At 34.2% G+C, this 26,205-nt stretch overlaps 1 protein-coding gene across 1 annotated transcript in view; it reads right to left on the bottom strand.

The window, feature by feature from the left end:
- The window catches only part of CFAP54 (cilia and flagella associated protein 54), a 101,211-nt gene that overhangs the window by 9,485 nt on the left and 65,521 nt on the right, over positions 1 to 26,205 (bottom strand). Inside the window, exons 47-64 of the mRNA XM_059472565.1 lie at positions 24,814 to 24,900; positions 23,717 to 23,839; positions 22,799 to 22,852; positions 21,288 to 21,504; positions 20,853 to 20,947; positions 19,149 to 19,318; positions 13,911 to 14,013; positions 12,427 to 12,565; positions 11,352 to 11,509; positions 10,970 to 11,155; positions 9,633 to 9,759; positions 9,176 to 9,328; positions 8,040 to 8,145; positions 5,432 to 5,537; positions 4,606 to 4,695; positions 3,934 to 4,075; positions 1,624 to 1,821; positions 167 to 360 (exon numbers count right to left, since the gene is read on the bottom strand). Of these exons, the coding sequence (XP_059328548.1) occupies positions 167 to 360; positions 1,624 to 1,821; positions 3,934 to 4,075; positions 4,606 to 4,695; positions 5,432 to 5,537; positions 8,040 to 8,145; positions 9,176 to 9,328; positions 9,633 to 9,759; positions 10,970 to 11,155; positions 11,352 to 11,509; positions 12,427 to 12,565; positions 13,911 to 14,013; positions 19,149 to 19,318; positions 20,853 to 20,947; positions 21,288 to 21,504; positions 22,799 to 22,852; positions 23,717 to 23,839; positions 24,814 to 24,900 (2,448 nt within the window). The remainder of the gene's footprint in view (positions 1 to 166; positions 361 to 1,623; positions 1,822 to 3,933; positions 4,076 to 4,605; positions 4,696 to 5,431; positions 5,538 to 8,039; positions 8,146 to 9,175; positions 9,329 to 9,632; positions 9,760 to 10,969; positions 11,156 to 11,351; positions 11,510 to 12,426; positions 12,566 to 13,910; positions 14,014 to 19,148; positions 19,319 to 20,852; positions 20,948 to 21,287; positions 21,505 to 22,798; positions 22,853 to 23,716; positions 23,840 to 24,813; positions 24,901 to 26,205) is intronic.

Here is a 26,205-nt window from a genome sequence, read left to right as displayed (position 1 = left end):
TAACTACATAATTCACTGCGTCCACAGGATTTTGGTTTTGTGCTGATCCTGTGCATATAACTTCATTCTTCTGTAGTGCTCCCAGAAAAATTACCATTGGAATTACCAAGAATCTGAATGAAATACCAGTATAATATTTTTGAAACATTAGAAAGAATATAAGTACCTCTGAAGAATCACTTGAATTACTGAGTGGTATTTCTACATCATGTAGTTCTGCTGGAAAATTCTCAGGACAACACACTGAATATTCCAACAAATACTTTTCAAGGAAGGAATGCATTTTTGCTATGCGTAGAACAATTCCTGTGTCAGAAATCAAACCAAGGTGTCCATCTCTTCCAGAAAGTGATCCAGTTCCTGGGTATGAGCAGTTTTTAAAAGATATTTTTAAAATTACATCATTATTTGCCATTAAAATGTCAAGTTGCTACATATACACTATATTCATAAATTTTGGAAGCATCATAAAATACGTAAATAGATTATCATATAAATGCATTTCCAACAATTATACTGATTGCCCTTAAATACTACTAGCTTATGCTATTGGTAATTTTTCACCAGTGATCAGACAGTGAAACAAACTCTCTCCAGACATTATAAAGTAGCATCAAATGGGAGGTATAATTTTGAGGTGTAGGTACCTAAATTCAAAGTGTAAGTGCCAGTATGTTCACTAGATGTCTAAGCACCCCCTAGAATAAACACATATTTATTCAACACAGCCAAAATCAGCTTTGAGAGTTCTTAAGACCCCAGTTTACACAGCTAGGGGCTGATCAGCTGAGTTTCCCCCTAGGCTCCCCAACAACAGGTAACTGTAGGTAACTAGAGCTGAGATTTACATGCACCTTTTGACACTTAATTGTAGATACATTCCTTCCAGTTCAGTGCTGAGCCAGAATACTTTCATTTGATGCTGCAGGTAGAAAACCCAGCCCTCTCTGGAATTGTTATTTTCAGAGTTGCTAGGTTTCTCTCTAAATAACACCTACACATACAATATAGTTTTGTTCTCACCTGTTGGGTCATCAATTGTATATCCATAAGCTGGCCATCACATGTAGAGGCACAGTATTAAGGCCTTGCAATTAATGGATTCTTACTCTATTTGAAAGTTCCTATCCATTACCATGTTCTATTTGCAGTGAAATAACCCAAGCTTGCAAATCACATCTGGGGTTTTAGTCAAAATACACTTAATAGGGCATAGCCTTCCCATTTACCCTACACTCAGGTCTCCAAAACAGAACTTCAAATTGAACCGATTTATTTATTATGTGACTTAAGACTGATTTTTCTAAAACTAAAAATAAACATAGATTATGAATTTTTTAGAAATGCTTCAGATGTAGTAATAACAATTAAGTTTTGAGGGAGGCCTTCCTTGTATTGTGGACGCTCATGAATAACTATGAAGAAAGGTTGTAATATCTTCACGTGCAGCATGCGTAAACTGACATAAATCTGGATTTCCATGAAGACGTTTTGCATTTGTATAATTTAAAGGAACTAAAAATTAGGCTACTTCAGATTACAGCCTTTAACTCTGACACTGTTTGCCCTCAAGAACAGTCTCTCATCTATAGCGGTTTTCTGGAAGGAAATAAAAATGCCTACCAGATAGGTTTGTGTTATACATTCTCTTCAAATTATTGTGGTAGCGAATCATGAGAACCCATGTTATCGAATCTTTCTTCTGGCTGGCCTTGGTGACAGGACTTTCTGTTCCTTCACTTTCACTCTGATAGTCTTCTGTGATTTCTTTGTTTTCAGCAGAAGATACTTCGGGAGTTTCAGAGACAACATTGTATCCATCTGCAATCCCATAAGAGTTCCAGAACACACATCAAGTGGTTAGAATTCAAAAGCTACTTCTGCATTGTGTTGGAACTAACTAATCTGTAACTAAAAGTATAACTTGTGAAACTGCTTATATTTTTCATACAAGAAAAATTATTTTTACTCTTTTTTAATAGGAGCTGAAATAGTAAATAGCCTTAAAATTAGTTGAAAATTGCTTCTCAGATCAAAGGCAGGAACCTTACTAATCCTTGCAAGGAATTCAAAAGGAATAGAGAGCAAGGTGCATTCTCTCTCTGAATTTGAATATGAAACCACTATTCCTACACATTGTTCAATAGAAGATATTTACTAAATGGAAATAACACAAGGAGTCACCAATCATAACTGCAGCACCTGAACTTCCCAGTTTTGTTGACCCTAACCCAGAATAGATAAGCATTCTGAAGTATTCATTGTTAGTTTTAATCCTAAATTCATTTTAGATATTAAGCACATTTTCACTGAAATATACTCTTAACTGTGAAATAAAACAAAAGATAATATTTTCTTTTGCACTGCCTAAAAGTTGTACTTATGCAGAAAGAGGAACAAATTATCAGTACAGATATCACTGCATCACGGTTTACATTCAATACTGGTTTTCACTGTATTAGTACATGGCTCTTTCAAAAGCACAATTCTTGAGCTCTGTTTCTCACTCCAAATCGAGCAAACATTGTTACAGTGATTCCTAACAGTAAACTTTCAGACAATAATCACGAGTGCTCCCACAAAATTTGAATGTCTCCATTATTCCTGACATTTCACTGTCAATGCCAAAATGACCATATTTTCCTATAGATGAAAACTTAAATATGTTTTTACCAAGAGTTTTACAGAAAATATTTAGTTTTCTATGCTGAGAATTTACAATTCAATTTATTTGTTTGTATTTTGGCCTACTATTGCTTTTCTACTTTTTCTATTCTTCTTTGTATTGGCTAGCAGAACTACCAGGAGAAACACATGTTGCATTTGCTAAAAGAAAAAAAATTATCTGTTATTATAAGCAAATGGAGCTAGTACAAAACAATCAGATGGAAAGTCTTAGCATACAACATTTGTTTTCATAAACTAATCAAAACACATATGTTTAAACACTGTACAGTATGCAGACATGGCTCAGCTTTCCAGCACCTATCAAAAAGAGCAATTCAGTCTTTGTCATTCACTTGGCAAAATTGAAATTAAGTCACTGAACCAAAATCACTATCAATGGTTTCCTGTTTAAAAATAAACATGAATAATTTGTCTTAGTGTTTATATAACATCTAGCACTCATTATCTCAGAATTCCTAGTTTCACTGCTGAGGGGTTTTTTTAGATCAAAAACTTCCATTTCATCAGCTCCTTTAGCTGAAAAATAAAAGCAGAATTTAGAAATAAACCAAAGTTCTACCAAGCTATTGGAAGCATATCTAAATAATAATCCATAGGATTGGAAAGACAGTGAAAGTTTTCTACTGACTTTGACTTTTAGAAGACATGGGCAGAAAACTTGCAAGAGTTTGAGTTTGTCAGTTTTGGTGGGTTTTGTTGTTTGTGGTTTTGTTTTTATTTCGTTGGTTGGGTTGAGGTTTTTGGGGAATGACGCAGGGAGAGAAGCTATTCAAGACCAACATCTCCTTGCAAAATCAAGAGTAAAACTGAAACTCTCCAAGGGAATGCTAATATACCTAGAGAGAAACATCAGTTATATGTCAATGTTTGGGAAAAAAAAAAACAAACAGTGATGACTGATAAGAAGGCCAATATCTACTTTATATGTCTAAGGAAGTCCTGTAACAAAGGACCACCCAAAATTATGACAGTATGTGCACTCTGTCTGTCTGAACCACAGTAGGCAAACAATGAATTTTTCCTAAAATATTGAACACATGCACAGGCTGCTATTTAAAGGCTCATGAAGTCTCTACTTAATATTTTGTATTGCTATGCATGATGAGACTTTTGCTTTTACTTTGCAAAGGTGATATATAATTTTTCATAAATTAAAACAAGATATTAAATGTATTACTAGATTACATGGCATATATAGCTTAACATTTATTTAATTTTCTGATATTACAAGGTATAAAGGAATACCAGATATGAAATCTCTGTAGGAAGAAAAAAGATCCATAGTAGCAAATTCTGGGATTTTTTGTTGTACTTCATCCTTCATGTTCTCGTCTTTAACACTCTTCGTTCCAATTAACAGCTGAGAAGCAAGCATAGCTTCACTGACCTAAAAATAACATTTATTTTATTCAGGACTCATTCACTACAAAATCTATGTAGATTTTAATATCTTAGAGTAGCAAGATGAGGACAAAAATTAATTATTCAACATACTATATTTTTAAAAGTTAAGAAAATATTCTTTCTGACATAAGGTACACATTATATCAAAATTAATCATTACTGCTGAAAGCTTAATTACTACATACTGATTTCAAACCAGATATCCTCATCTGGATGCCATTGGTGTTTGTCCACATGTCAAATACATGTGCACACATATCAAGTCATGTGCCATTTTATTTGCACTGAGTCAAAGTTAAGGTAAGCAGAGTCGTATCTGTCCAAGAGAGATTAAATGCATTATTCAGTGGCCATTTTAATTTTATTAAACAAGACCTATGCCAGAAATTTCAGGAAACCTTAACACTCTTGTTTGCATTGCCTTATTTGCTCATGTAAGTAGAATGAGATGAAATGTAAAAAAAAAAAAAAAAATTGAAAAAAAAAATCACCTTTTCAGAATACTGCACCAACCTGTGAAGCTGCTCTTATTGCAATCCAGGCTTGTGCTTTGTACGCTTCTGATTTCATAGCGTCCTCAGAACCCCGATCTTCAGAATAGGTCTAAAAATTATATGCCAATTCATAATCAGGATTCTAAATATATTACAGTAAAATATATTCTAAACATAGAAGACAGTCCTCCAACTTATAAAGTAATTGTTTTATTTCCAAGTTGTAAAAATTGGCATTGAATGTAAATCCATGCATTAAATGCTAAAAACAATAGCAAAAAAATCTAGAGCATACTTATTGGTTGCTCCTGGAAAAAGTTTTCTCAGAGCAGCAAATACTATTGTCACTACTGTATACAGTGTTGCTATCATATTCCCCTTTTTTGAATCTTAATTACCTCTTTTCTCTAATGCTACACATTTTGCTTTCCATCTATGGCTCATAGGAACTTTCATGTTATTAAAGACACTTGTATTTCTCATGATGTCATTCATATTTGTATAGAAAAATTGAAATTTTATATAGTTATAGCATAGGTTTGAATGTTAAGTACATTTTCCAAGGTGCAAATTAATTTGTACATAATGGAAAATAAAAACACTGTCGGTTCTGTGTCTTCCTATTTTACATAGAAAACTATTTTATATATTATTCAACACAATAAATGTAAGAGATAACATCAAACAAGATCAAATTCTATTATATGGTTTCTTTGTGTGATTTTTCTAGGAGGACTTTTAGTTTCAGTATGATATATAAGTCGCTGCGAATAATAATATGGCAAGGTGCACAAAACATATTTCCTGTTTTGAAGAGGCCCCTGCCCAAAAGACAGAAAACATACACTGTATTTGGAAGTCACCGAATTATCTGTGTCTGATTCATCCAAATTAGTTTCAGCAAAACGGAAATAGGATAGTGCTATTTCAAGGTACGACCGTCTTACTAACCTGTAAGAAACAGCACACAGAATAATCAGCTTAACTATCAAAGTAAGCATTACAGTGATAAATCTGTCTCCTGCATAAGACTAGCTGGATACCTCACCAAATAAAGCATTCATCCATCTACTTTAAGTGCAACTTGTTGCAGAAATTTAGGAATTCAGAAGTCCATGGGTTCCTGTTTTAAAGTGAGTCTAAAACATCTCTATGGTGTGCTTAACAAATAACACCTTCATTTAACAGTACATCAAATATAGTTTTTATTATTTGAAACAAATATTCCATAAATAAATTGCAAATGTTTAGTAAGAAAACCCTAATTCTGCAAAGGAAGTGATCTTCCCGTACTGTTTGCTTTCCTTGCTCAAGTTAAGGCATTTATCCATTGCCCTGCTTTCCCTGAAACATAGGTAGCTGAATTTGGATACCAATCAAATTGGGTGCTCAGTCAAACTCTCCAAAGGATCAGCAAAAGTACTCACAGTGACCAAACCAGACTTTTGTTTCCTAACTGAGCTCAGATACTAACCTTCTTAGTTTTGAGTTCTGTACAGGAATGTTTCACATCTTCAGACAGTGCTCAGCTATCCCCACCCTCCTCCTATGTCTCCTTATCTTTTCAGTGATTTTTACAGTAGTATTGTAAACTAAGCAAAAATCATAGATTCATAGAATGGTTTGGGTTGGAAGGGGCCTTTAAAGGTCATCCAGTCCCACTCCCTGCAAGGAGCAGGGACACTTCAACCACCTCAGGTTGCTCAGTGCATCCTTCAACCTTATCTTGAATGCTTTGAGGTACAGGGCATTTATCACCTCTCTGGGCAACCTATTCCAGTAAATCACCATTGTAAAAAATTTCTTCCCAATATCTAGTCTGAATCTACCCTCTTTTAGTTTAAAACCATTACCCATTGTCCTATCACTACAAACACTATTAGAGACTTTACCTCCACACTATAAACCCCCTTAAGTACTGAAAGGCTGCCAAAATGTCTCCCTGGAACCCTTTCTTCCTCAGGCTGAAAATTCCAATTCTCTCAGCGTTTTCTCACAGGAGAGGTTTTCCAGCCTCTCATAATTTTTATGCGACTCCACTGGACCCACTCCAACAGGTTCAAGTCTCTCCTGTGCTGAAAACTCCAGAGCTAGGTGCAGTACTCCAGGAGGGATCTCATCATGTCAGAGCAGAGGGGCAGAATTATTCCCTTCAACCTGCTGAAAATCACTATACCTGGAGAATTTCTCCAACATTCCTATTCCCTATAGGTTTATAGTCTTCTTATGCAGATTCCTCCTGGCTCTGCAGATTTATTCAGATCTCACTTATGAATTAACTTCCCCAAGCACAACAACAAACTCCTATTCACATAGCTGCTATTCTGGACAGACACATATTGCACAGAGTTGGTTGTTTATATAGTACAATAAATTCCAGCTTTAGTACAATTTGTGTAAAGCAAAATACAAAAGTCAGAGTGCTGCACAGTTAAAGACTGAGCAAACTAGCTGAAAAGATGGCAAATTCTACACTTGGTTGGCAACAATTTAGTCAAATTTCTAGTCTTGCTAACAAAAAAAGGATGTGAGACATCAAGAAACTTTAATTAAATAATACCACGGATATCACAGGGCTTGTATAAATGTCAGCAGGATGCTAAGTTCTCTAAAACAAGAAAGCCATGGTCCATTGATGTCACTGTACATTCTTTTAGAAAGATGGTAGCAAATTAAATGAGAGTAGCAAATTAAACTTGCAAAACTTCACCACAGTCTATTTCTGCACCATCTTCCATCATGCTGGCTGCTTGTTGAGGTTTATTACTATGCTACTACTTCTACATTCAGAGTTCTGGTTCATTAACTTAAGTAACAGAATACCCAAACATGCAAGGTAAATTGCTGCCTTTACACTGTCTCTAACTAGATGTGGCACATTATTCATTTAGACTGGTCAAGAAACAAAAAAAACTAAAGTCCAATGCATCAGAGCTGCTTGACAGAATTTATTGGCTGTCTTGGCTCAGCTCTTCAGGCATCTTCTAGGCTGATAACTAATGCCAAAGTCACTGTCCTGATATCTGTTACAAACACATTTCCTACGCTCCTCCTGCCTCTGCTCTTCTGACTATTTCTGGCTGGTAACCTTTTCAAGCTGGATTTCTGTTATCTGGAAGGGGGCAGACCACAGCTCATCCTCTGAAATATGAATAAACCTCCTGTTTAATTGATAGCTCTGTTCTCAGTGTTGACAGATAGGGCACAAATTTGGAAATAGAACAGAAAGCTGTAACTTTTGTGAAGTGTTTAAAAATGCTCTTAAATGTTCTTATCATTTGTTTTAAATAAGAGAATAAATATCCACTAGCTCTTCTCTATTGAAATAAAACTCTCTAAAACATAAAATATACTCCATAATAGAAGTCCCAGAACAAATCTCAAAACAATGTTTTAAAATTATATTCATGTATGATTTAAATTCTTTTCAAAGTTATATAGCTAGATTCTTACTCATATTTTTGATCATGTTGCTGGCTGAGCTTAATAGCTTCAAACAGGGTTTCAACAGCTTGAGTTAACTTGCTGCCTGTTTCTCTTGTTTGGCGTTTTACCTTACCTTAGAAAGAAATACAGAAAGTAGATTTTAATGATGTTAGTAATTTTTCTTCTGTAAGACCCACCCAATCTTTTTTTACCTCCAGAGAAGTTAAACAACACAGTAAATTATCTATTCTCCTTCTGTTAAGCAAGATCTTTTCCAGTATATTTAAAAGGTAATGCACAATGCTTGTATAACAATTCACAGAGTAGCTGAAATAACCAAACTTGGAATCATAATGACCCTGAACATTTCCTGATCCCAACTAGCAGAGCATTGTGTATGAGGAGTTAATGAGCAGGCAGAGGCCTGTTCTGTGCTGTGCTGCACACACGGTGCCCCTCAGGTCCGTGTTGCGCTGGGCACATCCCACAGGATAAACGCAGCCAGCTTGCTGTAACAGAAGAGTCTGTTGGCAACATCTTCTCAGTACCTCTCCGTAAAAGTGAAGCAAGAGGTTCTTACGTGAACATACTCTTTGTTTGACAGTAGAAATAATGAATAGCATTGTTTTCTCTCAAGAACAGCTAAAAGACGAAAATGAGTCAACTTTTTTCACAGACAGGATTCGCATGCTGTGCTACACTCTGATTGGAAGCATGTTCAACACTGCACAACTTGGAATTCTCAGCCTCTGCAGTAATAGGAGATTATTTATTTACACTGTCACATTTTTCTTTTGTTAACTCCCAAAAATGCATTTTAAGAGATACATTACAAAGTCTTCAATGTTTTTCTGACTGGGATTCTCACAAACCAGCACATAATGCAAAATATAATGCTCTTAATCTTGCTGGCCACATCCTTGGATGCCTGCTAACATGCAGATGAAAGTAGCTCTAATCCAGTTTTGAAGTTAATTGTAGAATAATGCATCCTGAACTCCTGTGGTGTGGTACTAAACACAATAGAGAGATCTGCATCTAGAGACATTAAGAAATGTCCAAATTTATTCTATTTTTATAGTAAAATGTCTCCATTTTAAGAGACATCATGCATAACACCTCCTAGAATGGCACTTGGGATGTACAAACAGGGGTTTATTTACCCATCTGAAAAAGAAGTTCAACTTCCAAATCTGTTTTTTTTGCTGCAGCTGCTCTGCAAAGATTCAATGCTGATTCTAAATGCCTGAGAGCATGTAGCCATTGCAAGGGAAGTCTTGCAGCTGTGGAAGCTACTTTTTCAGCTAATTTGTATCCTAAAAAAAAAAAAAGAAACAGCTCTTTGTAAATTATTTAGTAGACAACCAATTTATGCAAAATTAAGCTAATTCCTGAGAAGAAATGCTGCTACATATTTACTGTTACAATCCAATTCTCAAAAATTCAAGTGATTGATGGATATAAATACAAAGCTATAAAGTGTTTCAGTATTGTATGATGCCACTGAGGTTTACCTAGGCCACTCAAAAGAAGCCCAAGCTACACCAACCAACCCATTCATAAAATATGAGTAAAAATTTACCAAAATTTAAAAATAATAATGAGTTGTGTTTTGCTTACCAATTTTCATTTTGACTAGGGCTAGCAAGTTAATATGTGGCAGGTAGATATTCTTCAAGGGTAGGACCGGGCAAGTCAATGTACTGTCTTCTCCTTGCCGTTCAATGAGTTCACCACAATCAAAAATCTATGAGAAGAGCATGCTCAGTAAAATCAAGTTGCAGACAGCAAATTAAACAGCAGTTTAAGTAAGTCAGGTATTGCAAAACTGAAGTGTCTTGAAAAGAGCACTAGAAAAGGATTCAATATTCCTGAATTCCTTTACTTTAGTGTGTACTTGTCTTGCAGAAGAGTCTTGTGATGCAAGCAAAAAATTTTAATGAACTCTTAATTGAATTTAGTAATTCTAGGCTTTGGTTTTTAAAAGAGAACTCCCTAAAATAATTCTTTTAGAAATAGATCTCACAAGTAACCAAAGCCCTGGAAAGAAACTGTCATTTCTACACAGAAATCTGACATCCAGCAACAGCCGGAAAAGAAAGAGAAATTAGCATGTAGGGAGCCAGTCAAACCTTTCATTCATGGAGATAAGACAATGCGGAGACATTGTAAAGTGTCAAGTCACTTGAAGGTTAGCAAGTCTCACAGTTGGAAGTTTGAGTCTGAAGTGATTCATATGATTCGTTATTACTTGGTTAAATAAATATTTCGGTGGATTCAACTTGCATTTTAGAAAATAGGAGGAAAAAGAGTTTGATCTAAAAACTTTCCTCTATAACCTCTACCAAGTTCAGATAAAAATGCCTATTTTTGGATCCCAAATAGGTAAATGGTTTAGTGCTCTCACAAAGTTCATGTCTTTATTTTTTTAATTACATGTTTAAATTTTTACATGGAAATTATTTCTTCATACCAATTGTAACAATCCGTCGGCCTAAAATATCATGCTACTTTAAATAGATTGTCCTGATTCAAATTATTCTAAGACACAAAGCTAAGTTCTTGGATGCTTAAGACTTAGGAATTTAATGAGATCTACATTCTCCCTGAGGTGTTGAGTATGAACATGTCCTTCATTGCAAATGGGAAAAGTGAGTGTTCTGCATCTCTTTAGAAGTCAAACTACCTATTTATTTTTTCACATTTGGATATGTATTTTGCAACTATTCAATATTTTTAAATTCTGTGAAAACACCAGACTTCACATGTGAACATGCTTGATGAGTATGGATAAAGAATTTGGTAAGATGAACGACTTCTTTACACTATTCTAATGTATTTAAAACTGAAGTGATCAATTACTAGGAGCAGCCCTTCTTAATAACTGATAAAATAACTTCCAGGATAAATAATTAGAGCTGTTGGAGGGATTTGGAAATGCACCGACATGTACTCACTGCTTTAATGGTAAGTTTATGTGCCAAAACAAGCAAGTTAAATGGTTCCACTGGAGAAGAGCAATGTTCTGAGTCCTCTACTACTTGCAGTGGCAGTATGTCTGCCAGCAGAAGCATGCTTTTCACAAAAGTCAGAGAAGCTGGCAGGGAAATACATGTATCCTCTTGGAGTAAACCGATGATATTCTGTTTGGACACAGACAACATAAATCAGAGCAGTTACTATATTCCTGTCTATTTATGAGGACAAAGCACACAAAGTGAAAAAAAAAATCTATTTTAGAGGCGCTATTTCAAACTTATTTAATGCTGCCATCAGCTGTTCTGACTACACAAAAAATTCATCAAAGAAAAGCAAACAGTTTTTCTTTTGTGTTCAAACCTGCAAAAGAAGTTTAATGCCTGCCACAGGACGTTTTTCTTGCAGGTCAAGAATAGCAGCTTGCACCATCAGTTCAGCCTGAGTCTCAATATCACCAAAGGCTTCTGCCTCTAATATTGCTTCTTTTATCACACTTCTGCGCTCAGCCACATCATTTCCTAAAAGAGGAGAACATATGAATAGTAAAAATAAATAGAAAATACTTTATTGTGTGTTCTACCATTCTTAAGTATTTCCACACTAAAAAGATACAGAAAATATGACATTATGAATTCCACATTGCACGTGTACCATTTCATCAATTTTGTGTCAAATTTACTTTAAAAAAAAAGAAAAATCACTTAGTTTCTAAACAGCACTAGAAGTAAGTTCATCCAAATGCATGCTTTTTATGCAAGCCACCAAAATAAATATTAAGGTATTTGAGATTTGTTCTACTTATCCAAAAATCTGATTTTAGTTAAAATTGCAAAATAGTAACAGCCTGCAGAGAAATTATCCAGAACTGATTAAGTAAGAATTTGGCAAGAGACTTAAACTGATTTTGGTACTTAAGTGAGCATCAGAGTTGTTCATAGAACCAAGGAATGAAAAACATTTTCTTCATAACCAAACTTCAAAAAATGTATTTTGCAATATCTCTCTTAAGGCCTTAAAAAATAACTTGGAACATTTTTAGGAGCTATGTAGGGATGTTTCTTGTATTGGAGATATAGAAAGCAAAAAATATTTTGATACTTTTGAAACCAGAAGTACTCAGCAACAGCAATTTTTGAAACAACCAGACTTTCTTAATTACACTAGAACATTTGAAACTTTTAGGTACAGTTATCAAAAGATAGTGACTATTAAATGAAAATTAATATAATACTTTCTGGTTTCATATTTTAGGAGAGAATGTGCTCGTAAGTATATTTTCCTTTTTGGATTGGATGAATTTAACAGAAATAATTGTTCAGTGATAATACAGCCCCAGACTTAACATTAGTATTTTTTAACTATGAATAAGAATTGTGACTGTATAGGCTCATTTGCCCATTATAATCCCAAAATCTAAAGTAAGAAAGTGTAGTACCTTTCTTTTCACCAATACCATGTATCTGTGCCATGAGTGCAGTCACCAACACTGTTCGACACCTCAGCCACAAATGTACATTCACGTGTCCTTGTGCTGTTACACGGGGAGGGAGTGAAACACCTTCTGTGGTGGAGTCCTATTAAGGCCCAAAAGCAAGAAAAATGTTACTTTCTGAGTAACATACTTTACTACAAACAAGGCAACAGGCCTTGTTAAATAATTACAGATATCTTACAAATGATAGCAACATTCTAAACAGAAATTTATTTGAAGGCTCGATACATATTTTTGATAACAGGAGGCCATTTATTATTTAGATTTTAATATATATAAAATAATTTTTAGCACTGAATAGTAAAACACTTTTTATGCGATACTCCATAAATATATCTATATACTATATTTTTTATGAAGAATAATTCTAAGAGTTTGGATTTTTTTCCACTGAAACAGGAACATTACACAAATTTCTGAGGCACATAAAAGTCTAATTTTAGAGGAGGATCAGTATCAGTTTCTGGTATCACAATAATGACTAGAAACACATTTTTGGTTTTTGATTTCTAGTTTTTTGTGTTTCTAGTGTTTAGAAACATTAGTGTAATGTACAAAAATATTAGTGTAATTTAGTACTACAAGTGTTTGTGAGAATACCCAGCTCAACTCCTTGTTCTATCTTCATATATTCTAAAAACTCTTTCTATTGCTAAAATTCTACACTCCATGTTCCACTATTTTTTTTCAGCAAGCAATCACTGGACAATGCATCACCTGCATTTTACTTATACAAAAAATCATCGTGACTGATTTGCATTGATGCGAATGAGGAAAAAAATATCTATAGCTCAGTTACTGGCTACAGGACCATCCCAAAAAAAGAGAGGAGCAAGTGCAGGGAGACAGGAGCCTCTGATATGCAACACAAACAGTGCTGCTTGTCCATGTGAGTCAATTTGACTCACTGTGCACTCAAGAGTGACTGTGTGGTGTGAGACCAACAGGCTTTCCAAAGCAGAGGTCAGAATCCTTGTGTTGGACAACAGAAGTCAGCTGAAATCTTGCTCCATGTCCAAGACTGCTCCACAGCAATGATGTAAAATGGTCCATCAGGCTCTTTCCAAGAGAATTCAGTTTCCAATCAGAAAATCTAAAGTACCTATACTGAATAATACAAGATTTTCAACTGATAGCTGGTTTTTTCACTTCCTTTTTGGTTGAGGGGTTTTAAACTAAAGATTTTCAGCGCTGCCATTTGAGAGTAATAGAAATAAAAACTGTAATTCCTAACCTCATATAAATTATAATGATGAGTACAGACATTGAGCACACCTTAAGCGAGCAGGTATCCAAAGCATGTCAAAGATAATTTTTTCTCCAGGTGACTGCTATGTTCTAACACTTTGAAAATCGCTCAACACTTAATACAAAAAAAAGATTAATATACAAAGAAAGCTAAGTTTAAAACAAATATCCACACATACCAAATGCTCCCTTTCATCCTTTTCCTCTTGAAAATGTGCCACATCCATGCAAAAAACTTTGGCATCTTGGAGAAGTCGAATTGCACAAAAAGCCAAAGCAACACTGTGGTGTAGAGCAATATTATTTAAAAACACTAATTATATTTGCCACTTTATGATTTTATTAAAATAGATACTTCATATTTTACTATGCCAGAGCTGTAAATGACCTGCTACCAATTTTTGCTTCAGTAAAACACGATTACATTCAGACTATTTTCTGAATTTGAAGGCACTGCATTATGAAAGTGACAAAAGAGCAGTAAGAGAGCAAGTCTCGCCAATAGTAGACATAACCTGAAAATATTTCACTGTTAGGGTGGTCAGCATTGGAATAGGTTGCCCAGGTACATGGTGGAGTCACCATGCCTGGAGGAGTTTAAGAGACTTCTGGATCTGAGTGATACACAATTTAGTGTTTTAGGGGTCACAATGGTGATGCTGGGTTGATGGCTGGACTTGATGAGCTCAATGATTCCATTATTTTTTCAATAGCACATAAGCTCAAATATATCATATTCTGTTGGAGTAATCAAAACAGAACTCCATTATAATTTCCAGTTACACACAGAATCATTAAATCATTTTGTCTGGCAAAGACCTCTAAGATTGTCAAGTCCAATTTTTAGATCTAGTCAAATCAGTAGATCAAGACCAACCATGGCATATCTATCTTCAGGAATAAGTTCTTAGAAATTAGAAGATGTAGAAGTACTGAAAATCACAAGACATATTAGGAGAGTTCTATATCATCCACAACCAGGCTTAATACCTTTCTCCTTAAAACTTTTCCTGGCTATGCATTAAGCCTCCTGTTAAATCCACATGGTCAAATACTCACAGGATCTTAGTAAACACCACCAAGGTGATGAGGCAAAACCTCATCAGTAAGAAATCATATGACATTGTATCTACTGTACTCCCTGCCCCATATCCTAAATTCTTTTCTGGAGTTCACTCTGAACAGCACCTTTGGAAGATACAGACACCATTAGGACTGGTGCAGCATTTAACCCTATGTGTCAAAAAATCATGGGATTAGATCACAAAATATTGTAAGGTTTCCTAAAATATGAGCTACTGGTTTTTTTTCTTTTTTTTTGCTGTCTTTATAAGCACTCAGATACTCTCAGATAATGTTCCACTTTCATTACATGTACAAAAATGTTTATCTTCGGCAGCAGACTTTGTGAATACAATTATTTCATGATATGGAGACATCTGCAAAGCCATCATAGACAGAAGACCTTTTTCATACTAGAAATTGTTGTCCAGAGAACACACTACTCAAAATATTCTGAGAATTGCCAAAATCAATGTCTCTTTGTATTGGTTTCTCCCAATTGCACATTTTCCTCTATGTCTGTAAATCTTTACTTTCCTATATCTTCTCTAAAACATTTTTGAGTTTGGTTTTGGGGGTTGTTTGTTTGGAATCTTTTTATAAATCTCCACGTGCTCTGCCCACAGAAACAGTTTTCTAATAATTCTAAGTCACCAGAGAGTCTGCCTAGCTCACTACTTAAAATATTTTTTCAGCAGATTAATTGTTTAAAATGTATAACCAAAGTTCCTATCTATGATAGCTTTTTTTACATAGCCTCTCCTTACATAAAGACTGGCTGTTATGAAGCATATAAAAAATAGAAAAGAATTATTAACACCTTTTTACACTGCCAGAACAATGCAAAGATCTTTTAATGCAAGAGAGATTCAAGGTCTGTGTGAATTTACAGCTTTTGAGATGTTCTAGACTAATGGTTGCAAAGGCAAAGATCTTGCACCAAGAATTCTGAACAAGAGCTATACTTCTAAATTACACACATTAATCTGCCAACATATGTATAACCACAGGATGGATAACCTCCTGTTAAGATAAGAGAGCAGTTAAAGTCTTCCTGTCATTTCTGATTCTGTCCTCCTTGCTGTTTTTGTGATACAGACCTGGATGGATTACACCAATTCAGCACAAATAGACCTCAAAGTAAGAATGAGAACCAAAGCCATTAATATCTTGGTTTTCACATTTCAGAATTCAATCCTCGTGAATCTCCTTCATCATCCCTTTACCTTAGTTTTATTCCACAAAACGAAAACAGAATAAATCAATATTGAATTTGATGATGCGTTTCTCTCTAACAACGGAAAAGGTGAAACAGAATTCGCTTATAAAAGTAAACAGAAAAATGGATAACACAACGATGTACCCCAGTTTCTTTTTTTAAGAGTTCTCCCCTAAAACCAAGGCATCAAAGTTAAAATTACAGTAAGATCTGACTTTTAAGAAAACATTGCTTGAGATGCTATGGTTCACATCTTAAATACCTTGGAGAAGGTACAGCAGCTAGGAGTATATAGGCTATTAACAAATACTAACCTAAATTCCTCAGCACCACTGCCTTAACTGCTCTTGTCAACATTTAGCAATATTGAAAATGAGGCTAGTTTTACCTACATGTTTACACATAAATTTTCTTGGTAAAATATAGACCACAAGCCCAAAGACTGATATATGCCTTAAGTCACAATTAACTCACTTAAGCAGAGAAGTACACATTTGGGTAATTAAAAAGTTCACATTTATAGGACAGACACCATGTAAGTAGTCTCCTTGAGATCAATGGGATTAGTCCTATGCATAAAGTTATTCTGAAGCATACATTTTTTTGCAAGACAGAAGCTTGTAATGCAGAAGCTTCCCTTGATGAAATTTTTGTGACCCTCTTCTGCTGTCAACAAGAGTGATGTATCTATATATTTCCCTTGACAAAATACACATCCTTTTATCAGCTGAATCAGAAAGTGACAAGATGATCAAAATAGGAAAGTACAGCTGACTATAACAATTTCACCACTAGGTCATTTCGCCAAAGGAGAAAAAAAAGATGAATTTCTGTAATATCATGCAAAGTTTGATTTCTAGGCTGGCAGGCAGGAAACATTCAGCTGTCTGAAGAAATGTTTCATTTATATCTGAGGCAGACATATCACAGCTTCCATGGCAGTGCAATAAAACTGCAAAATAGGTTAAAAACCACCAAACTCTAACTTTATTTTTTCATGGTTTTTTTTTCCCTGATACTGACCACTATCAATATATAAGACCCACTAAACAAAAACCCATCAAAAATTTGAGAGTCACAAAAAGTGATCTCTACAATGCTAGACATCCATTGAAATCTTTGATAGTCTAAAAAAGTTTCTTCAATCTGAGACAAGTTATAAACCAACACAGAAACGAGTCTCTAGGATAAAAACTGCATGCCAAAATGAAGGGTCCTGCATTGAAATGTCTTGCATATACTGGAACCAGTTCAGCTGGGTGAGAATGTCTGAGAGAGGACTCTACCAATGCAGGTTTTACCAAACCTGGGATCAAGCTAAGATTACACACATGATATTTCAGATGTTCCTTGATTACCAGTATAGAGACTTTATAAAATTCAGGACACTCAAAAGTATGATGAGGTGACTGTCAGCGACTGGTGGATTTCTCCTTGACAATTTATAGTAAATTAATCTCATTCAAAATCCACTGAAATGGATTAATATTTCATGTTGAGAAATGTCCACAAATAACCTACAAGTTCTTCCTTTGCATCTTCCCTAATGACATTATTGCTAAATTATTATAGTCCTAATATCTGAATTTTTGGAAACTGCTTTCTTTCAAAATAACATACACAAAACTCAGGGGAAAGGCCACACTGCAGACTATTACTGTTTTCAGTACAGTAGGCTATACAGCACTGTGAAGCTCCTGTCCTGGTTAATTATTTTTACTGCTGTACCATAACAATGCAAAAGCAATTGTGCTATTTAAAAGGCATTGAATTTGAGAATGTTCAGCTGAGAGAAGGAAGGTGGCTTGTTTTGTCACAGAATAAACAAATTTTTTTAATTGGGTAAAAAATCCCATTGAGACTGATTTATCTATTGGCCTGATGAGCCACCTACCACTTCACTTCAATCTCCACCACTATTTCAACAGTAAAGAAAGTGTTATGGTTTTTTCTTTTTTTCTTTTTTTTTATGCTTACTCTGCTATAAGATTTATTGTAGCAATTCTGGTGTTTACTTAGATTAGACCTAACAAATGTTACAAATACTGATTACATTGTACCAAATCTCAATCTAGTCTGGCAGATGCTACACCTGAGTATGCTCCACCTTCAGTTAGCAATTTGTGCACTCAAAGATTTTTCCCTCCAATAAAATATTAGATAAAAAGAACTTCACACTCATTATCATGCATTGTTAAACTGACATCCTTCTTACACAAATGAATGTAAAATTACAGGTATGCTAAACAGACAAATCCTCCTAGGTAAAAGACCAAAACAATGTTTGGAATTTAACATCTACAAAGAGTTAATGTACTTCATACTCTATGTCAAAGAGTTAATGTATTTCATACTGTACATCCAGTATATTCCAAGAACATTAAAGTTGTAACTTCATTAAATTCTCCAAAATTTCAAAATCAGAAAATCAGAATCTCAAAAAACAAAAAAAATCACAGAATTTGGGAATTTTAATTTGGAGAAAATACCAAGCAGTCAGGCAGATATATACAGATACATAGAGATAATTCAGCCATGGAGATAATACAACAGTACTTTAGAGACTATGACTAACAACATAATACTGCTGAAATCTACTCTGTTAATGTTTACTTCAATGCTTTTTAATCACTGTAATTTAAAAAATAAAATTTTGATGTTTTAATTTGAAACCAATAAGTACATCAAGAAGAAATTTTCCTTTAGGGCAGAAACATGGTATTCTAGAACAAAGTAGAATTCAGTACTTTAATTAGTGCTCTGTTGTACAATTTAAAATCATAAGAATTCACATGATCTAACACATTCAGACTTTACCCAAAACCATGAAGATTACAACTTTTTCTTTGTTTTTATACAACATTTTATCACACAAGCATCTCACAGAGGAAATTGTAACTGATTTCTCTGGGCTGACTGAATTTCTGGCCTCATAACTGATCATCTCTTAAAAAAGAAAATAAATCAGTAATAAAAAAACTAAATGCTAGTGTATCTTACATTTGTAAATATACTAATGGAGTTGTTACAGATGACTACTAAGATTTACAATATTGATGTAGTAACAAAGAAATTATTTTTGTAACCACTGGTGGTGAAGGCTGTGCAAGACAAGGTTGTTCACAGTATTATTTACCTGAGAGGTGCTTGATGCCTTTGATGAGAAATAGAAGCAAGCTCAAGTCTGGCCTCAATGAGAGCCTCTAAATCTTCCACAGAATACCGAGATATGTCCCCATCATATTTTTCCTGTATGTCCTGTACAAGACGGCCTAGAGTTTCTTCAGCTTCTATCAATAAAATCCCCTAGAGAAGAACACAGCATTTTATGATTTCAAAAAGTAAAGAAACTAAAATTTTCTTTAGAAATATCTTTTTCTGTGTACCCTGCTATCCCTGCATCCTGAAATAAATCAACTTAAGAACAATATGCCTTTTCTATAAATGGGGGTGGGGTGGGTAATTCTGCTTTTGTCAGGTTTTCAGAATCACTGCGTTTAAATCAGCAACATCTTAACTGTGCCTGTACTACAGCCATGCATGCTTAACTCCATATTTTAAGGCTTAGCAATGCAATTCACTAATTTCTCATTCTTTATCTAATAGCTATACTTGATGATTTTATACTGTACTTCTCACTATGCTTAGTAATTTAAATAATAAATACAATATTAAAAACATTAAAGATGTCAAAAGAAGTATTACATTCTTTATTAGCTATATTTTGACATTTTTGTGTGCAGTATGTATCCTGAAAGTTCAACTATAATTAACAGTCTTTCTGATCAAAAAATCTGTAGGAAGCTATGAAAAACACACGTAAAAAGAAGTTAATTTTAAATTAAGTCTCAATTGTGAAGCTTTCAGCAGAACTAAAAACTAATTTAAAGGTTTGTATCATCCAATACATTACTTTGATAAAAATTCAGAGCTTGCCTTAAAAAAAAAATCACAAAAAAAGCAAACCATAAAAACTCCTCCAAAAGAATAGAATAGTTAAAGAAAAAATAAAAGAAATATATTATGCCTCTTAATTGATCATTACTCAATTCCAACGAACATTTCTATTTTAGTTATTTTCGAGTTGTCATTTTCAAATTATAATAAAACCTTTAAGTTTCTAGCGTTTGACCTATACCAGCTGCCATACAAAATCATCCTCCCTTCTCCAGACACACTTTTTTTGGTATTTGTTTTTTTGCAAAAAGGGCCAAAAGTGGATACTTCCAAAGTGAAAGGCCCCTCCGAATGAAGAATATGTCAGCCCTTTATTTTGGTCTCCTTGTGATGTGAAACTGGCAAGCATAAAGCTTACAATTAAACAAAACAAAATCCAACTTAAAAAAACCTCTTCAAACAAAAAAGCTAATAAGCTGTGATATGTTTTCTTCAAAATAAAGTACCAGAAAGAGCTACATGAAAAATTTGAAATATTTCACATAAAAGAATGGGAGAGAATGGTTTTTTATTTGTATAGCATATTGCCCCATGAAAGAGTCTCTGATGTTCTACAGATGGAACCCTCTGAAAGGAGATTATTTTACCTTGAAATCCCATTGTCTTTACCCTTTATGCTGAAATAGTCCTACTGAGATCTGATTGTGGAAATATTTCCCATCATTTGAAAAATGATGCACCAAAAATGAAAAATAATTACACCAAATTGTCAACACTTCATGTACAGCTAGTAAGGCTGCAGTCAAATTAGAAACAGAAATTTACAGTCTCCTTTTTTCATACCATTCTCTCATCATAATTTCTGTTACAGTCAAGGCATTAACAAGGCTTTTTGGATCAATCTGCATTTTCTTAATCTTTTTCTCCTAAAAATCAAAATTACCTTCAGCATGGCCATACTTAATTTATCTTTACAGCCAACAAGACGCACCACTCTGTCTCTTTGTTCCTGTTGTCTTGAATCCTGATCAGCATCAACTGCCAAATACATTGCAGATAAAATTTCAGAGTACAAATGCAGAACCAAAGCATTTTCAGTGATTTGAAGAACATAGTACTTTTCTCTCTACTTACAACTGGGATTTTCAACATCAAAATAAGTAATAATGGAACAAATTAATAATATTAGTAGTAGAAGAATAATAAAAGAACCTTAACAAGTCTTACTACTGCTTATTTCAATAATTACTGAATTTTTTCAGCAACATTTAAAATTAATATTGTTCATAATATGACATATTAACTCATATGCAGTTAAAAGTGAAAGAAAGAAGCTTGAAACAATATAAACGAACTTTTCCACCATTCTTATAATTACCTTTTACATTTGATGCTGTAGTTTTGCTTGCCTCTGGCAAGTTGTCGTTGTCAACAAAATATAAATATTTTTCAACTTTTTCAGGTATATTATTTATTGTGGCAGAAAGACAAATGATGAGATGCATTTTGGCTAAGGTTAATTTATTCATCATTTGTGGGTTGCACAGTGGCGCCACTGTTAAAGACAGACTGCAATTAAATGTATCTTCCAGTACCTACAAAAAGGTTAACAACTGGGATTATCTGAAATGGCACATTTTACATTTTTCTTGTTTAAGACATATTCTATTTCTATTAATAATGACACAAATCAACAATTAACATGAATAATATTAGTAATATTCTCATTTATTATGAATGAGTTGAGTTTTTTCCCAAACTTCACCCCTCAGTAGCACTTGCTACAGCCTCAGAGATTGGTTTTACAGCACAAGGGGCATCTATGAAGTTATAGCTATTATTACTGCAAATTCTAGTTTTCTGCATTGTAGGTGAATCTGTAGTTCAAAAATCTCAGCTCAAAGTCTGCTGTTAAAAAAGGAAAAAAATTATTGTATCACATCATTCTAGCATATTTCATAGACTCTTTTTGTTATTCATTTTAGCATTCTTGTTTTATCATGAGTTTAATAGTCTCACTTTAGATTAATAAATGTAGAAGTCGAAAGTCTTCACAGATTTGCAAGATCATGAGTCCAGTAACAGCACCACATATACTGCGAAGTGTTCAAATCAAAAGATAATGCACAACTTCAAAATAAATCAGAAAGTAGTGAGATCAAAAGCTGTCAAGATATACTTCTCATTTCCATTCTGTAATAGCAACTGTTGTAGGAGACACACAAGCTTACTGTAAACAAGAGAGAGAAGTGGAGGGAAAAAGGTAGGGATTGTAATTTACCAATTTGCTTTAATGGTACAACTTTTTCACATTCTGCTAACATTTACCCCTATCAGCTCAATGGATCCATAAGAAGGTTAATAAAAGGAAATTATTAAAACTGAAAAACCCAAAAGAAGTTAGTGATAACTCGGTGATTTTAAATAAAATCAGAAAATGACTGTTTAGACACTGGTTTATAAAGTCACCATTTTAAATTTTTTTCCCCTAGAAATGGACTTCAACCCCCATCTGAGTTCAGTCTATGAAGACAACTCTGGTGGAGAGAAATTATAACATTAAAAGCCTGACACTCTCAATGTTTAGCAGGATAAGCACCTGACCATATCGCAACAAAGCCTGAATACTTCCATTATTGTGTTTTGCACAGAAAAGCCACAGATTTGTACACACTAGATCTCCTATCTGAAAAATGGTGAAAATGGTAGCTGCCCTTCCCTTGAGAGGTCAGTCATAAAATTGAAAATTTAGGAAATAGTAATCTATTGAGAAGAATATGTCTTCTATTTAGAGGATTTTTTAATAATAACAAGGATATTTTCTCTTTACACAGAGAAGTAAATATTTTTGTATAGCATAAAATATTTACCTCTTTCAAGTTTTTTTACCTGCAAATTTGTATCAGTCATGAGAGATTTTGAGGTATCAAATTTCTGTGAGGCCTGTAAAATGGAAAAAGCAAAAGTAATGTGCTACAATATGGGTATAAAACCAATGAGTTAATAAAGGTGGGAAGAGGGAAATTTCCCTTCAAATCAGCTCATTAAACTCAATTTGCTCTGCTTCACTGTCTGTAACTCAGGGTAAAGGAAGCAAACATGAAGTTTGTTCAATGCTTGACAACCCTTTTGGTGAAAAAAAAATTTCCTACTGTTCATGCTGAATTTCACCTGGTGGTCTGTCCAGAAGTCTTTTGTCACATCACCTACCCAAAAGCACCACTCAGATAAGGAAGACCTTGATTACATTAATCCAGGATTTAATCATTAGCTTATTTTGGCAAGGAAAGACTGGTTATAGAAGAGCCTTACCCAACAACCTGATCTGCCTGCACAGGTATGCTCACAGCAAGACAAGAGTCCAGGTCAATTGTTAACAGCTTCCAACCCTTGTAGCACATTAGTGACCAGATAAAGGGAAAATCAATTTGAGTGGGGTGAAGTGAATTCAAGGCTCTGTGGGCAGCAATAGCCATTATGGCCCGGCATCTCCTGAGGCTGCCCTCAGCCTCTCCAGGGCACAAGAGCTCAGCTTTATCCACACTTTCCATGCCTGCATATGAAATCACACATTGTTTTTTCTACAGTAATATCTGCAGTACTCAGTGTATAAAACACACATTTCAAAATTGATTTTTGCTCCTGCTGTTTAGTGAGAGATTTTAATGTTATTCAAAGCCTACTATTTGATTCATCTATTGAAAGAAATTTAGGATTTCCTTAGGAACATGCAGATATGGAGTATGTGCAGTTTCATGAAGAAAAATGGATTGTTACAGCTCAATGTCATACTTTTCTGGTGTTTACCTGCACTTGTTCAGTACATCTGTACCCTGCTGGTATTTTCCACGGAATTCTCTCTCCCGAAATAAGCAAAGACAGCTCATGAAAGGCCCCCGTAAAAAATCCTATATCTGTAAGTACTTTAATCTATGAAAAAATGACAAAGCCTCTGATTTGAATGTTATTCATTATTCTTTTTTCTCAAAATAAAATCTGTTTAAAGGTAATGTTCAAATAGATTTGGCTACCAGAATAGTACATTGATGGAGAATGATCTTCAATGGAAAGAAATCTTTTACATATTATAGTGAATAATTTCAAAGATGTGTCTTTCACCTTTAAAAGCAAATTCTTTAAAAACTTCATCTTGAATAAGGGAAAGAACTTGCTTCATCTGGTAAGAGTTTTGACTGCCTGTCCAAGATCAGCCCCTTAAAAAATCTCTTTCATAGTTTTTACTCATCTTAATCTTGTAGTACTCAGCTACTCTACCTAGCCCATATCAACATTTCCTGAAAATATCTAAAACCAATATAACTTTGACTCTTAATACTCTTAAAAACTCTTGATAGTTAGATGTTTTAAAAAAAACAAACCCAGAACTCCCAAATTATTTACACAACAACAAAAGGTGAACATTAGTGAAAAGACAAAAATCTGTTCCTAGATTTCATGGAACCTTGTTCTACCATGATAGTAAGAACACATCCAAAAGTGAATATTTGGGGAAAAAACAGTCATTCATGTTTTGCACTTAAGAAAACATTTCAAAGAAAAGTGGAACAAGATAAAAAATAACAAGTGACAAGTGTGGACCAAAGAAAGAAAAGCTCCTCTTCATTAAAAAGACAGTAGAAAGAATTTATGGAAGCACTCAACAGCCTATGCAGGAAATTAACAGTAAAACTTTTTAAATAGCTCTGCATGCTACTAAAATAGAGAATATAAATAATAATTGCATTTAGACAGTACCCCTACCAACTGCTAAGAAACACTAAGCAACAACTGAACTTTAAAGCATTACTTTTCATAGTAGAAATATATGAATATTAAATTGACTACATTAAACAAAGAATTGAAAAGTTTACTTGAAATACAATGTGTTTTGAGAAAGTGATTACCTTGAGGATTCTTCCTTCAATACATTTAGCTGGGTCCTTACAAATCTCAGATACAATATACTGGTATAATGTAAACAGAGGTAAAATCTGTAACAAAATAGTAGATCATGCAGCTATAAACATCATACAGGGTACAACCATGGAAATACACATTGCAATTATATATCAAAAGTATATGGATAATATAAGATTACTGCTTTGACCATTACACACCATCAATACTTCTCTTATGCTTTCTGAAAGATTAACGTGTTAAAAAGTTCTTCAGGTGACTAAAGCTAACCCCTTGTATGTGATTCACAATGTAGGAAGTGAAGTTTGTCCAAATTATTCTCTCTGTTCAAGGTGGGATATTTCACATCATTACTGAGTAAACCTACCAGAAATAGGTTGATACAAGGGATTTCTAAAACTATCTGCATTTTGATGTCATATTTTTTCAATGCAATTAACAGAAGAATAGAATTCTGTGAGCTTTTTAAAATAAACACAATGAAGTCGTGCAACTAAGTGAAATTATACCAGCTGTAAAATAAAGTGGATGGTGATGAGACTTATTGATAAATTTATTTACATTCATTTTAAATTTAGGGTTTTTTGTAGGGACAACTAACAAAAAACATTTTAAAACTGAGCTCTATTAAAGTATAGAGACACTGTATATCCTTCCAGGATCTGAAGGGGGCCTACAGGGAAGCTGGAGAGGGACTCTTCATCAGGAACTGTAGTAATATGACAAGAAGTAATGGGTACAAAGTGAAAGAAGGGCAACTTAGGTAAGATATTAGGAGGAAGTTCTCTACTGCAAGGGTGGTGAGACACTGGGGCAGGTTACCTGTGAACTTGTGGATGCCCCAACCATGCAAGTGTTCAAGGCCAGGCTGGATGAGGTGTTGAGCAACCTGGTCTAGTGGGAGGCAACCCTGCTCTCAGCATGGGAGGTTGAAACTATATGACCTTTAAATGACCCTTCCAAACCTAAACATTCTATGGTTCTATGATCAATTGGTATAAAATATTTCAAAAAAAGCAGATTCTTTCCTAACAGATGTATGTGTTTATTGAAAATGAAAGAACTTCCAAAATTTAATTACTGTTCAGCTTTTACATTTTTCTTCACTTTAAAATGTCCCCAAGCTTAGCAAATGCTAACAGCATAGTTAGATTTTTGTCAAATTCAGTTAAAGTTTTCATAATGTAGCTTAATACTTCTGAATTTGGATTACAAATGCTTGAGGCAAATGTTTTAATTGTACCCATACAGTTTCCTATTGATAATTGAAGTAGTTCAACAAAATTAGTCTTTGAAGTTTTATTAAAAATAAAACTTGAATCTTGATGTATTTTGATTTAAGTGACAAATCAACTTAGCACCCACCATCCAAAACATTC

This window comes from Ammospiza nelsoni, chromosome 5 (assembly GCF_027579445.1).
Source record: "Ammospiza nelsoni isolate bAmmNel1 chromosome 5, bAmmNel1.pri, whole genome shotgun sequence".
Lineage (NCBI taxonomy): Eukaryota > Metazoa > Chordata > Aves > Passeriformes > Passerellidae > Ammospiza > Ammospiza nelsoni.
The sequence above is the reverse complement of the archived record's forward strand: the minus strand, read 5'-3'. Positions and strand labels throughout refer to the sequence as shown.